Here is an 11,275-nt window from a genome sequence, read left to right as displayed (position 1 = left end):
TGACGAATTTAATTTCACGAATGAAGTTTCGCTTCATTACTATTCGATTACTATTCAAAAACAATAAAGTTCCATGTACTTACAATATAATCATTTTATATATAATAAGTTGTTTCCGAATTTTAGAATAAGTACTTGTAAATTCGATAACGTAACCTGTAAATAATTGATGTTAGAAAGGTCCGAACCTTTTACAACTGCTATTGAAATTTTAAGCCTTGTAAATCCGGATAACTGATTGCATCGTTATTGTATCGGGATTTTAACTTTTAATATATCTCGTTTGCCGAAAATTGAGAATTGATTAAAAATCTAAAAGACTATCGTATGCTATAGATTGCAGTGACGATCGCCTCATTATTCGTTCGAAATACTCATAAAACAATCGAATATACTCAGTCAGGTTGAAACCAAGTTAAATCCAGTATAAAAAATTCGCTTCTTAGAATGCTACTGATTTGCTACTAAAATGTACCACTGATAAGATTTCAATTGTAAATTAAATAGAAATCTATCGGCTTACTATTCTACAATTGCTATAAACGTTCTCCGGTCTGTAAATGTTTTATCAAATAATTATAATAAATCAAATAATTATATTAAATCAAATAATTATATTAAACATGCTATACTTGTAATAAACAATGTATTTCTGATAGAAAGATATTCATATAGTAATCTAATTTGATAATATTAGATTTATTACAATTTCGTATATGTCGAACTGATAAGAATAGAAGAAATGTAAATATTATTTTGTTATCAAATCAATGAGTACATGTACACATATCTATAGATATATAATAAAATTTATTCAATTCACATGTTCACGCTCATGTTCACCATTAGATTATCAATTATTCTTCAATTATTTGTCATTTATTTGTCATTTGTACAGTATAAATTTGATTGATGTTATAGCAAAAATTTTGAAATCAAAGAATAGCAAATATGCTGAAATCTTCTTGTGGGATTATTATTCAGAACCTCCAGACTTTTCTTTTATATATTTTATACATTATAACATCCCATACACGAGTTTTAGTTTTTATTAAGGCAAACGTTCAACGTGTATATTTTCTCAACTGTGCCCATTAAATCAACTCTTGTCCATAGCGACTCTCGCTTGTCGGACGAATCTGTCCGTAAAAGATTGAAAATGTCGTGTGATGCGAGACGTCAACTGACTTGAACAAAACAAGAATGCTACATCGCGTGTCGATCCATAAACGCGCCAATGAACGATGATTGATATTTCATGAAAAAAAAAATCTCATTCTTGCATTTATATCGACTCTGACTAGATAATTTCAACTTCGTTGATTTTTCATTCACGTGAACGCTAGGTTGTATCGAGTCGATCGTTTCTTTAAGATAATAACTTCATTGTTGTCATTTACAACTATCTAATACTTTTATTTCTATCGTGAGATTACCAACGAGAGAGCGAGAGAGAAAGAGTATCTGTTATATCATAATCGTGAAGACAGAAGAACTTTCTGATATATTTTAAAGAAATTTTATCAATCACATAGCAATATATTAAAAGACGGATCGATAGTTACGAATGTGAGTCATCAGAAAAAAGTTATTGTGTGAATCATTGAAAAGAGAAAAAGAAAGACTAATCGTTAGAACGATTAACACTTTGATTAATGTCATTGATGTTAGAAAAACGAAACAATATATTACAAAATGTTGAAAATCTTTGAAATTGTAAAGCCTATGGGAATCTTTTCTTTTTTTTTTTCTTTTTTCTTACTTTATAATTCATACATTTTACTTATCAATCTTTTTCCAATAAATAGAAACTGAATCTAGTGACAAAAATTTACCTAATCTATCACCTAATCTATCCGTCACCTAATCTACCCCTATACTTTTAACAAAAATTATTTTCCACAATATCGTAACGACGATCACGATTCAATACTTTCATATCGTAAGATCAAAAGAACACATTGGAAATATTTTTTAATATCACGATTCAATAATAAATCTTACAATATGATTATTATTGGTATTATCCTTGTTTCGTACGCGAATCATACGTGATACACGTGAGTATCTTTGTTCATTCGAAAAAAAGCAAGGTATTTAAAGGTTTTATATTTCTTGTATATTTTTGTCATGTCATATTGAATTCATACTAAAACAGGGTTGTCATAAACATGACACTTTGTCATAAAGTAACAATTTTATGATCATATAATGTATATTATATAAATTATGAAGAAAAACATGAATTTTTGAAATATTAATGATCAGGTATTCTATTCGAAGCGTGATCTGTGAAAGACAAAAAGAGAGTGCTTCGATTACATTATTAACTATAAGTTCATTGTTTTCTTTTATAACTTTTCTTTTTTCATTTACGTCATCAATTAAGTCCGGAAATCATGATAAGATAGCATTTTTTAGATATAGTCTCAACATATTTTTGTAATCGTTATCGTACAGTTATTTTCAGATGTCTTGTTAAAAGAGTTTTGTTGTCGTCTCAAATGTTTAAACGACGAGATAGAATATAGCACTTTCAACTTAGAAAAAGTAAATATATATATATATATATATATATATATATATATATATATATATATACACATACACATAATATATATGTAGAATTAGGAAAATATTCATGTATGTGTAAGTATCGAAGGAGTGCTGAAAATGAAGTTTATAAGATAGAGGCGTAGCTTTGGAGTGTAAGTAATATGAGAGATATGTAAGCGAATGTGTTGTATATGAGTGATGGAGATGAATGTTTATGCACATGCGGAGATTATGCGACGTCTAGGACCTTATCTGAATGTGCTTTGTCTGGACGCAGTTCCTAGGCCCGCGTCCTAAAAGATATATATGAATGAAAGAAAGCGATAATGAACGAGCGAAAAAAAGAAATGATAAGCAATATAAAGAACTAAGCGTGAGTGCGGTGGATACAAAGTAGAGATCAGTGCAATACAGAGTAGATCAGAGTCCTACGGAATAAAGATCAAAGTAATACAAAGTAGATCAAAGTAGATAATAAAGTAGAGTAAATAATACAAGAAAGAAGAGCAGAGTAAAATATTATAATTGAGTATTGAGTGTACAACGAATGTACAGACGAAAGGAAGTTTGTATACATCGGGAAAAAATAGAGAAACTGTTAATATCTTTTATTTTAAGAAAAGCATTTATTGCTTTATTTAAATACTGTGTAGCTTAAGTCCACTGTTTCTATATATATGTATATATGCATATGTACATATCTATAATTAATTTATAAAAAATCAATTAAAAGTATTGGCCATAATGAAAGAAATACAATAAAGTGAGCGTATTTTTTGCTTTAAGAATCCAGATCGTACTCATTACTTTTTCAAGAAGTACTAATGACGCAAAAGATCATGTAATTCTTTTTTTAAAGCCTGACGAAGAAAAATAACAAAAGTGGATGGATAAAGAGAGAGAGAGAGAGAGAGAGAGAGAGAGAGAGAGAGAGAGAGAGGAAAAGAAAGAGGAACAGAGAGAGGGAGAAAAAGAGAAACGACAAAAGAAAGGAAGAGAGAAAAATAGAGAGAGAGAGAACATTTCAAGGAAAACAAGAAAAGTAATTTACGTTCTTTCCCTCATCGGAACTTCCACGATCGATCGAAGAACATCGCTTAAATCCTGCAGAGCTTTCTTTTTTCTCGCGTCTTGATAAAGCCGAGAAGGACGGAAACGATTGAGTTCCTTCCGTCGTGAGAAATAAAGTTACGAAGAATGATTCTCATTCTTTTTCCTAAAACGAACAATAATAATAATGGTAGATGCATAGAGACGCAAGCAACAAACTAATATTTAACTTAACCTTCGATTTCCGTTCTTCGATAATTAATGAGCGAATTGGTAGCGAATAAATCCGATGATCGGAACTATAATAATAATTAAATTTGTAAAGTTCGTGGAATCTGGAAAGATTTTCATATTTCGTCATTGTAAATATATCTAAGTCGTTACACACCCAAATCTTCCATCGACGTTCGAAGATTTAAAGAAAGGAAAACAATTTGATAGAACGATAATGCGTTGAATAAACTGTACTAGCTTTTATCCCCGAGCTTTTGTCTTGATCGGAAGAAATGTTGCTCGTGGAAAGATTGCTAGTGGATGGAGACATTCGAAGCTTTTTGTGATAAACAAGCAAATCGGATTTAAGGCCATGTTCTTTCTTGATTGAACCCCTCTCTCCTTCTCCCTCTCTCTCTCTCTCTCTCTCTGTAATATTGCTACATAAAGATAGATAGTTCACTGTTACAGATAGTTTGTATATGTCTATTATTTACTAAGAGTTTACTCGGAGATAATCATATCACATATCAAAAATACGTAAACATTTGACAAACATATCCCAAAAGCTACCGTTTTTCTTTCGATTGGAACAGTTAATCATTATTAATTACATAAGAAAAAATAGTAAACAAGCAACTTAACAAGAGTTGATTTGAGATAAATTTAAATTAAATATTACATTATTTAGAACCGGGTAGGCAAATAAATAGAGATTCTAGATCCTGTAGTAATGAGGAACAATATCTTGTAGAAGTTCTCTCGCGCGGACACATCAAATAATAATATCCAAAGCTTAATGGCGTACATAACTTTCTTTTGTACGTAACTTCCAAAACATTTATTTGTTTTTCTTACATTTTTTGAAATTACATAGTTTCTAGAATATTTCGAAAATATTCCAAGTAAAAATTGTGAAGTTACAGCGATAATAGCAATGCTGTAACTATTGCAATCAGGTAATGTTTTCAAATCGAACAATTATTTCATCTCCTAACTTTCCTTTTACATTTTTAATCGTTTTATTTTATTATAATTCTACTATGCATGAAACAATTACATGTGTGTGTGTGTGTATATATATATATATATATATACACACACATAAAAAGCAGAGCATATAACAACTCATGTACAACAAGTCACAAAGGATTCGCCATAAAATAGAAGAATTATCTGCATTAAATTAGAGGATTCCTCTCGAACAATTTTTTTCTAAAGTATTTACTTTCTTTTTAAATAAAGACGAAACAGCGAGTTTTCCCCAAAGAATGATGTAAAAAGAATGTCTGGCCATTTTGCGTAGAAAGAAAATTGATACAGATTTTGCAAGAAATTTCATATAATTTGAACTTTTTAATAATAATCGATACGCATATAAAAAATATTATACGCTTGTCAAGATTTGATTTAATCAAATTCAGTTACTATCATACAATGGAGTTCGTGTCATTCCAATAATATCGCTATTTGGACGATTTATCGATTATTTATACTTTCGTGAAAATTCTAATTAAAGTCAAAGATATAGAAGAAATAAGATGCTGTCTTTAAATATCGAACTGGCTTGTAATACGGAGCTTTTTGCCAAGGCCAACTACGCAACAAGACCTACTTAGTAAGACTTCTTTCGACTGACAGCTTGCTATAGTTGAATCGATTCAATACATCATCGAATAAGTTTCTCTTTCTCTCTATCTCTTTTTATGGATTCTGATATATCGTTTAAAGGCAATATAGCATTTAAAATTAATACTATTCTCATTCATTTCGTAAAGAGATATGTATTTGAATTAAAAATTACATTACAAGGATATTTAAAAATTCTTCGAGCATCAAGCACCGATAAAATTATTACTATATATCTACATACGAATGAAAATAGCTTGCAGAAAAGAACATCAAGCAAACTAAATGCAAATACATAATTTCCGGAGGAGGAAATTATATTTACGTCCTATAGTAAAGCCTTCGAACGTCGAAGGTTGCGAATGAAACTCGTTTCTTCATATACATAGCTTTCTAAATACACATAACTAAACATCCATACACTTAATGTATAGATAATACAACAATACTGAACATATATGTAATAAACTAAACGTATACAGAATACATCAACTAGATAGATATATTACATGTATACATATAATAAAGTGACGTTTAGAAAGTACTTAAAAATGTTCTCTAGCAGAGAAATGCTTTGGATCTTTGGTAAATGATTTCGATTTCGTTTCCCGTTAATTTTCGAATAGACAAGCTTACATTCATACGAATAAAGCTAATTTCGTCAGTTACTAAAAGTTCAACTTGTATTTCAGAGCTGAGCGAGGTGAATTTGTATCGTGAAGGTGGAAGGTGGTGAGAACGCTGGAACTCTAAGCAGAGTGTGTGAGAGAGAGTGAGAGAGAGAGAGAGAGAGAGAGAGAGAGAGAGAGGGAGAGAGAGGGTAAGGGTAAGGCTAAGGGAGAGGGAGAAGGAGAGGAAGAGAAAGAGGAGAGCTTTCGCTGGAGCTTTCGCGGTAGCAAGTTTACGGTGATGTCAGTCGAGCGGCGCTTCTCGACAGTGTGTTACGCAAGTTTTGTACGTGCCAGAAGAAAGAAGCAAAAGAGAAAGAAAAAAGAAAGTTTCGTAACGTTTGAAAATCAAATTCTAGCGGCGTGTATAATCAAGTCGAGCAAAGGATCGAATAATCCGTAATTAAACAAATTCAATATCGATGCGCACATTTGAACAAACGTGCTCGTTCTTCCATCCTTCGTGATAATGAAAGGACAAACTCACGATTGAGTTATTATCAAAAGTGATCGTCGAGCTTGAACAGTGAACCATGGTGGATAAATTGCACGAATACGAAGGTTTCGCTGGTAGAGTTCACGACGTACGTGATAAAGTAAAGGAGAGATGGGACCTTTTCAAAGAATGGAAAAGCAGTCTACCTCTCGATCAAGGCCTACCGGGTGTCCTGAATCATCTTCGTGGTCCTCCCAAATTGGAAAGAACCTTAGACGATTATGCTCATATTTACAGGTACATATGTGTATCATGTATCGTTCGTTTTATGATAAAGAAAAAGAAAAAAAGAAAAAAAAGAAAGAAAAGAAAAAAGAAAATGAAAATATAATATTTGTATTAAAAAAAAATGTATAGAAAGAAAACACGCCGCGAATTGGTACGAGTTTCCGCAGCCGTCATGGGAATTGAATTTTCTTACGCCGCCGAGACGGCTTTCGTTTCGCCTACTTTATTGAAAATCGGTGTGGATCATCAGCATATGACGTTGGTTTGGGCTCTGAGCCCTCTCGTCGGTTTCTTCGTTACACCGATCTTGGGTAGCGTTAGCGATCGTTGCAGATTAAAATATGGTAGAAGACGACCCTTCATTCTTTTGTTAGCGATTGGAGTTCTGATAGGTGAATGATCAAATTATATGTGACCTTCTCGAAAGTTAAACCGATCATATTATGAAATTTACAAACAGTCGAATAATGTCGGTTTAACTTCCGAGAGTCACATATCTCGGGAATATTTGTGATAAATCAATGCTTTTAATAATGATTATCTTCTTTTGAATCACACGTCAGGATTAATTTTGGTGCCAAATGGCGAGAACATGGGTTATGCGTTCGGTGACATTTCATCGTGGAGCAATCATACGATACCAATAGGTCATCGAACGACGGCGAAATCATCAAAGGATGATGACGTACCAACGTTGAAACCATCTTCACATTCCTGGGGTATATTTTTTACTATCTTGGGCACAGTTCTTCTTGATTTCGATGCCGACGCTTGTCAAAGTCCAGCCAGAGCTTATCTTCTTGATGTTACTATCCCTGGTAAAATGATAAGATTGAATTCATTGGTAATATTTACATATGGCATAGTCAATCATTAAAATCTATATGGATGAATAGAGGATCATGCCAGAGGATTGAGTACATTTACCATAATGGCGGGACTTGGTGGTTTCATGGGATACGGATTAGGTGGTATCAATTGGGATGCTACGGCGATTGGGATTATGTTAGGAGGACACCTTCATGCTACTTTCACATTAATCACTATCATTTTCATAATATGCGTGGCTTTTACCATTACGAGTTTTAAAGAGATTCCTTTGGAAGTACTTGAAAGGGACCAATATCAGCAAATTCAAGAAGAAAAGGTATCGTAAAAATTTATTTGATCTCGATCTCGTTTCAAACTTATTCTGTAAACATTTTCTAGACCGAAGAATCCAAAGGAAATGAGTACGATAAAATAACTGGTGAAGAATGTACCTCGTATGGTGCAATTGATAACGAGCAAGATGCGCATATGACGAAAAACGATGTGAGTGATTCCCCGCGAGGGGAAATTTCCTTCTTTTCTTTATAATTTCACCCTCACATATTTTCCAGGAATTCGCGTTAAAGCCACTTCCAGTGCAAGAATCCATCAAAAGACCAGGCGAGGTACCGATTATACCCGATATACCCATTCAAGATACGAGTCAAACGAAATATGAAATAATTGATGTAAAACATGATCCGAAGGTTACTTTGAGAGAATACCTTATGTCTATCGTTTATATGCCTCATAGTCTTCGAATGGTCTGTTTGACCAATCTTTTCTGTTGGATGGCACATGTATGCTATTCTCTATACTTCACTGACTTCGTTGGCGAAGCTGTTTACGGCGGTAATCCTCAGGTTAAGAATTTCATTATCGACCGCTAATTTTCTTATCCACTAATTCGCGTAAGAAAAATGTAAGGTCTATCAGAAAAGTAGATCTGTTCGATTATAATATTAAAATATTTGCAATCGTTAAATCTATGATTTATTTATAGGCTCCTGATGGGACGAAAGAACGAGAATTATATGAAAGAGGTGTTCGTTTTGGATGTTGGGGAATGTCCATGTATTCTTTATCCTGCTCGTGTTACTCGTTGATCATCGAAAAGCTAATAAAACGTTACAAGTTAGTAAAACAATTTCAGCTCCGCTCAAGACCCGAATCAATCCAGCAATGATGATTCGTTGCATTTTTGTTCCAGAGCTCGCAAAGTGTACATTTGTGGCCTGTTGTTTTACAGTAGTGGAATGATGTTGATGGCTATCATAAAACATCCTGCTGGCGTGATAATATTCTCTTGGACGGCTGGTGTTATGTACTCCACATTATTTACCATGCCTTATTTATTAGTTGCTCATTACCATGCTTCGTCGACGGTGAGTATGAGTATGAGTTTTTAATGAAGACAAAAAAAAAGAAAAAAGAGAAGAAAAGAAAATGCAAATGTTCCAACATCTCCTTTGTAGTTCGAAATTACGGTCGAAGGAGAAGCTATTCAAAGTGGCGGCGTTCGTGGTCTTGGTACTGACGTCGCCATCATTTCTTCAATGGTCTTCTTAGCGCAGTTTTTCCTTTCTTGCTGCCTCGGAACTATAGTTAGCGTGTCTGGGACAACAACTGCAGTGGTTTGCGTAGCAAGCGCTTTGGCGGCCTTTGGGGCTATCTCAGCCACGCAAATAATGTACCTGGATCTTTAAAAATAAAATCAAATAAAAATGGTGCAATCGGTGCGCGACCGGTACCAAATTCAAAGGACCAATAAATAAATGAGCATTTAGCTGAAAGTAAGTATATTGTAATTCGCTGACATATTTCATGACCAGAAATATATCGTGCGCGTGAAAGCATTCATATGATGTCGTAAAATTTACATTTGTCGTATGTATAACGGCATAGCACAAACGATCTTCAGTCAGTTTTGAAAATTGAAAGTATTTCGAAATGTGAATTGAATTAATTATATAGAAAGCATATTATTATATATACTATAGGATCATTAATCGGATAATTGTATTAGAGAAAAAAGTAAAATGAAGTGTTCCAGCATTTATATGTAATGCTCATAGGAATGAATAAACAGGATATATCTCTTATCATCGAAGTAAATCGATATGTTTTACTTCGAATTGCAAATACGAAACGCAGCACGAATCTTCAACAACAGGAACTCACTTATTTTCTCTATTTGTCGCTGGACGAATGAATTGCCATCTAGCAGACCCTTGTATATAAAATAAAAATTATAAGTAAAATAATATTGAAATTTCTCTGAAATATATGGATAATAAAAAAATATCTGATACTTGAACGATCTCGTATTCTTTGTTATTGCAAAATACTGGATAGGAAAAAAATATTTCCTCGTGAACACCGTATGAACCATCAGAGTATACACCCATGCAAGTCCATTCATCTTGTTCCGTCCCATACCACAATAATTTGCAATGTTCTGCAAGTGCATATGCAAGCGATCTGGTATACCAAGATCTATTCAATATATTTCTCAGTATCTAGTTAAGAATATCAACATTCACATATCAAATATTCTAACAATTGTATGCATTCCTATGGTAAATTATCGATGATTTAACCATACCCGTGGTAAATCTACTTTTAGCCATGCACGTAAACAGTCATTGATAATCACATCTTTTTCAAAAGACATGTACCTACAATCGGGAAACGTACTTTTATTATCGGTACCCCATAAGATAATATTTTTAATTTGATCGGCACGACAACCAGTTCGCGCTGCTATCTAGAAATCCAATAAAATATCTCTGGCGATATTGAAAAATAATTACATATTACTGATTATGAAATATATAGAAAAGGGAAAGCTAACATGTGCCGCGCACATTTTCACGTTTAATTTCGTTAAGGACGTAAAGTTCTTCTTAGGAATAGATTTCGCATAATGCGAAATAATAGTAGCTGTTATATTTCCGAGAACAATTACCTTTACATCTCTCTTTGCATATCTTTCTAAGGTTTCACCCTAAAATACAAGTTATCGTCAGATACAATTATACAAATTTAAGTGAAAATTTATCGATACATGAAATTTTGCAATTAAGGCACACTCCTCGAAAAATAAATCTTCATACTCTTCGTCCATAAATTCATATCCTCTTGCTAATCCAATACAAAATACAATGTCCGCATCTTTAAAAGCGATCGACGGCTCATGCGTACAAATAATTCCTATGTATATCAAAGAAAGAAGGAAACGTTTAAAAAAAAAAAAAAAATATATATATATATATATATATATATATATATAAATAAAATTGCGCAATAAAAATTTCTCAAAAGGCTGACTACCATAGAGCTGAGCCGGGCTAAATTCCGTAAGCTCTATTACAATACTTTCTAAAAATAATGCCTTCTCAAATGTTTCGTAAACAACTAAATAAATGAGTTGATCATTTTCAAATACGTTGTTAGAAAGAATTCGATACATTAGAGCTTGAGCGATTTCTGTGCTAGCTTCGGTAACCACAATTCGTAAGACATTGCGATCATCAGATGTATCGTCGAAGACAATATTTTCATCGTCGTCCACTAAGAAATCCATGACAGTTCTTCTTCCGTCTGAAGCGACTTGAACATATGC

At 32.9% G+C, this 11,275-nt stretch overlaps 2 protein-coding genes across 3 annotated transcripts; one reads left to right on the top strand and one right to left on the bottom strand.

Moving 5' to 3' along the window:
- The first annotated feature begins 6,319 nt into the window (after positions 1–6,319).
- lovit (loss of visual transmission) lies at positions 6,320–9,840 on the top strand. Of its 2 annotated transcripts, XR_014983041.1 has the most exons (10): positions 6,320–6,849; positions 6,970–7,232; positions 7,404–7,658; positions 7,737–7,987; positions 8,050–8,154; positions 8,223–8,513; positions 8,654–8,784; positions 8,861–9,035; positions 9,126–9,443; positions 9,651–9,840. XR_014983041.1 is itself a non-coding variant. In XM_035885089.2 (9 exons), exons 1-9 carry the CDS (start codon positions 6,650–6,652, stop codon positions 9,354–9,356), a joined length of 1,902 nt encoding a protein of 633 aa, XP_035740982.2. In that variant the 5' UTR covers positions 6,320–6,649; the 3' UTR covers positions 9,357–9,839. The 2 variants fall into 2 exon arrangements, 1 of the variants encoding a protein (XP_035740982.2); XM_035885089.2 differs by having other exon boundaries at positions 9,126–9,839.
- Positions 9,841–9,884: 44 nt separating this feature from the next.
- On the bottom strand, positions 9,885–11,242 carry LOC118449930 (malate dehydrogenase, cytoplasmic). Its single transcript, XM_085661690.1, has 4 exons — positions 10,718–11,242; positions 10,505–10,657; positions 10,256–10,417; positions 9,885–10,169 (listed from the first exon to the last, which is right to left on the bottom strand). The coding sequence occupies exons 1-4, from the start codon at positions 11,234–11,236 to the stop codon at positions 9,900–9,902; spliced, it is 1,104 nt and encodes a 367-aa protein (XP_085517816.1). The 5' UTR covers positions 11,237–11,242; the 3' UTR covers positions 9,885–9,899.
- Between the last annotated feature and the right edge of the window lie 33 nt (positions 11,243–11,275).

This window comes from Vespa mandarinia, chromosome 15, assembly GCF_050613455.1.
Source record: "Vespa mandarinia isolate Hongniang chromosome 15, ASM5061345v1, whole genome shotgun sequence".
Classification (NCBI taxonomy): domain Eukaryota; kingdom Metazoa; phylum Arthropoda; class Insecta; order Hymenoptera; family Vespidae; genus Vespa; species Vespa mandarinia.
Note: the sequence above shows the minus strand (reverse complement) of the source record. Positions and strands in the feature narration are given on the sequence as shown.

Excerpts from the sequence above, each read along its gene's own strand:
- lovit (XM_035885089.2), top strand. The coding sequence starts at position 6,650 with ATGGTGGATAAATTGCACGAATACGAAGGTTTCGCTGGTAGAGTTCAC. Across the intron at positions 7,659-7,736 it reads TCTTGATGTTACTATCCCTG|AGGATCATGCCAGAGGATTG; the intron begins GTAAAATGATAA and ends ATGGATGAATAG. Across the intron at positions 8,155-8,222 it reads CGCATATGACGAAAAACGAT|GAATTCGCGTTAAAGCCACT; the intron begins GTGAGTGATTCC and ends CATATTTTCCAG.
- LOC118449930 (XM_085661690.1), bottom strand. The coding sequence starts at position 11,236 with ATGGATTTCTTAGTGGACGACGATGAAAATATTGTCTTCGACGATACA. Across the intron at positions 10,658-10,717 it reads CCTTAATTGCAAAATTTCAT|GGTGAAACCTTAGAAAGATA; the intron begins GTATCGATAAAT and ends CTTGTATTTTAG. Across the intron at positions 10,170-10,255 it reads TAAAAGTAGATTTACCACGG|ATACTGAGAAATATATTGAA; the intron begins GTATGGTTAAAT and ends ATTCTTAACTAG.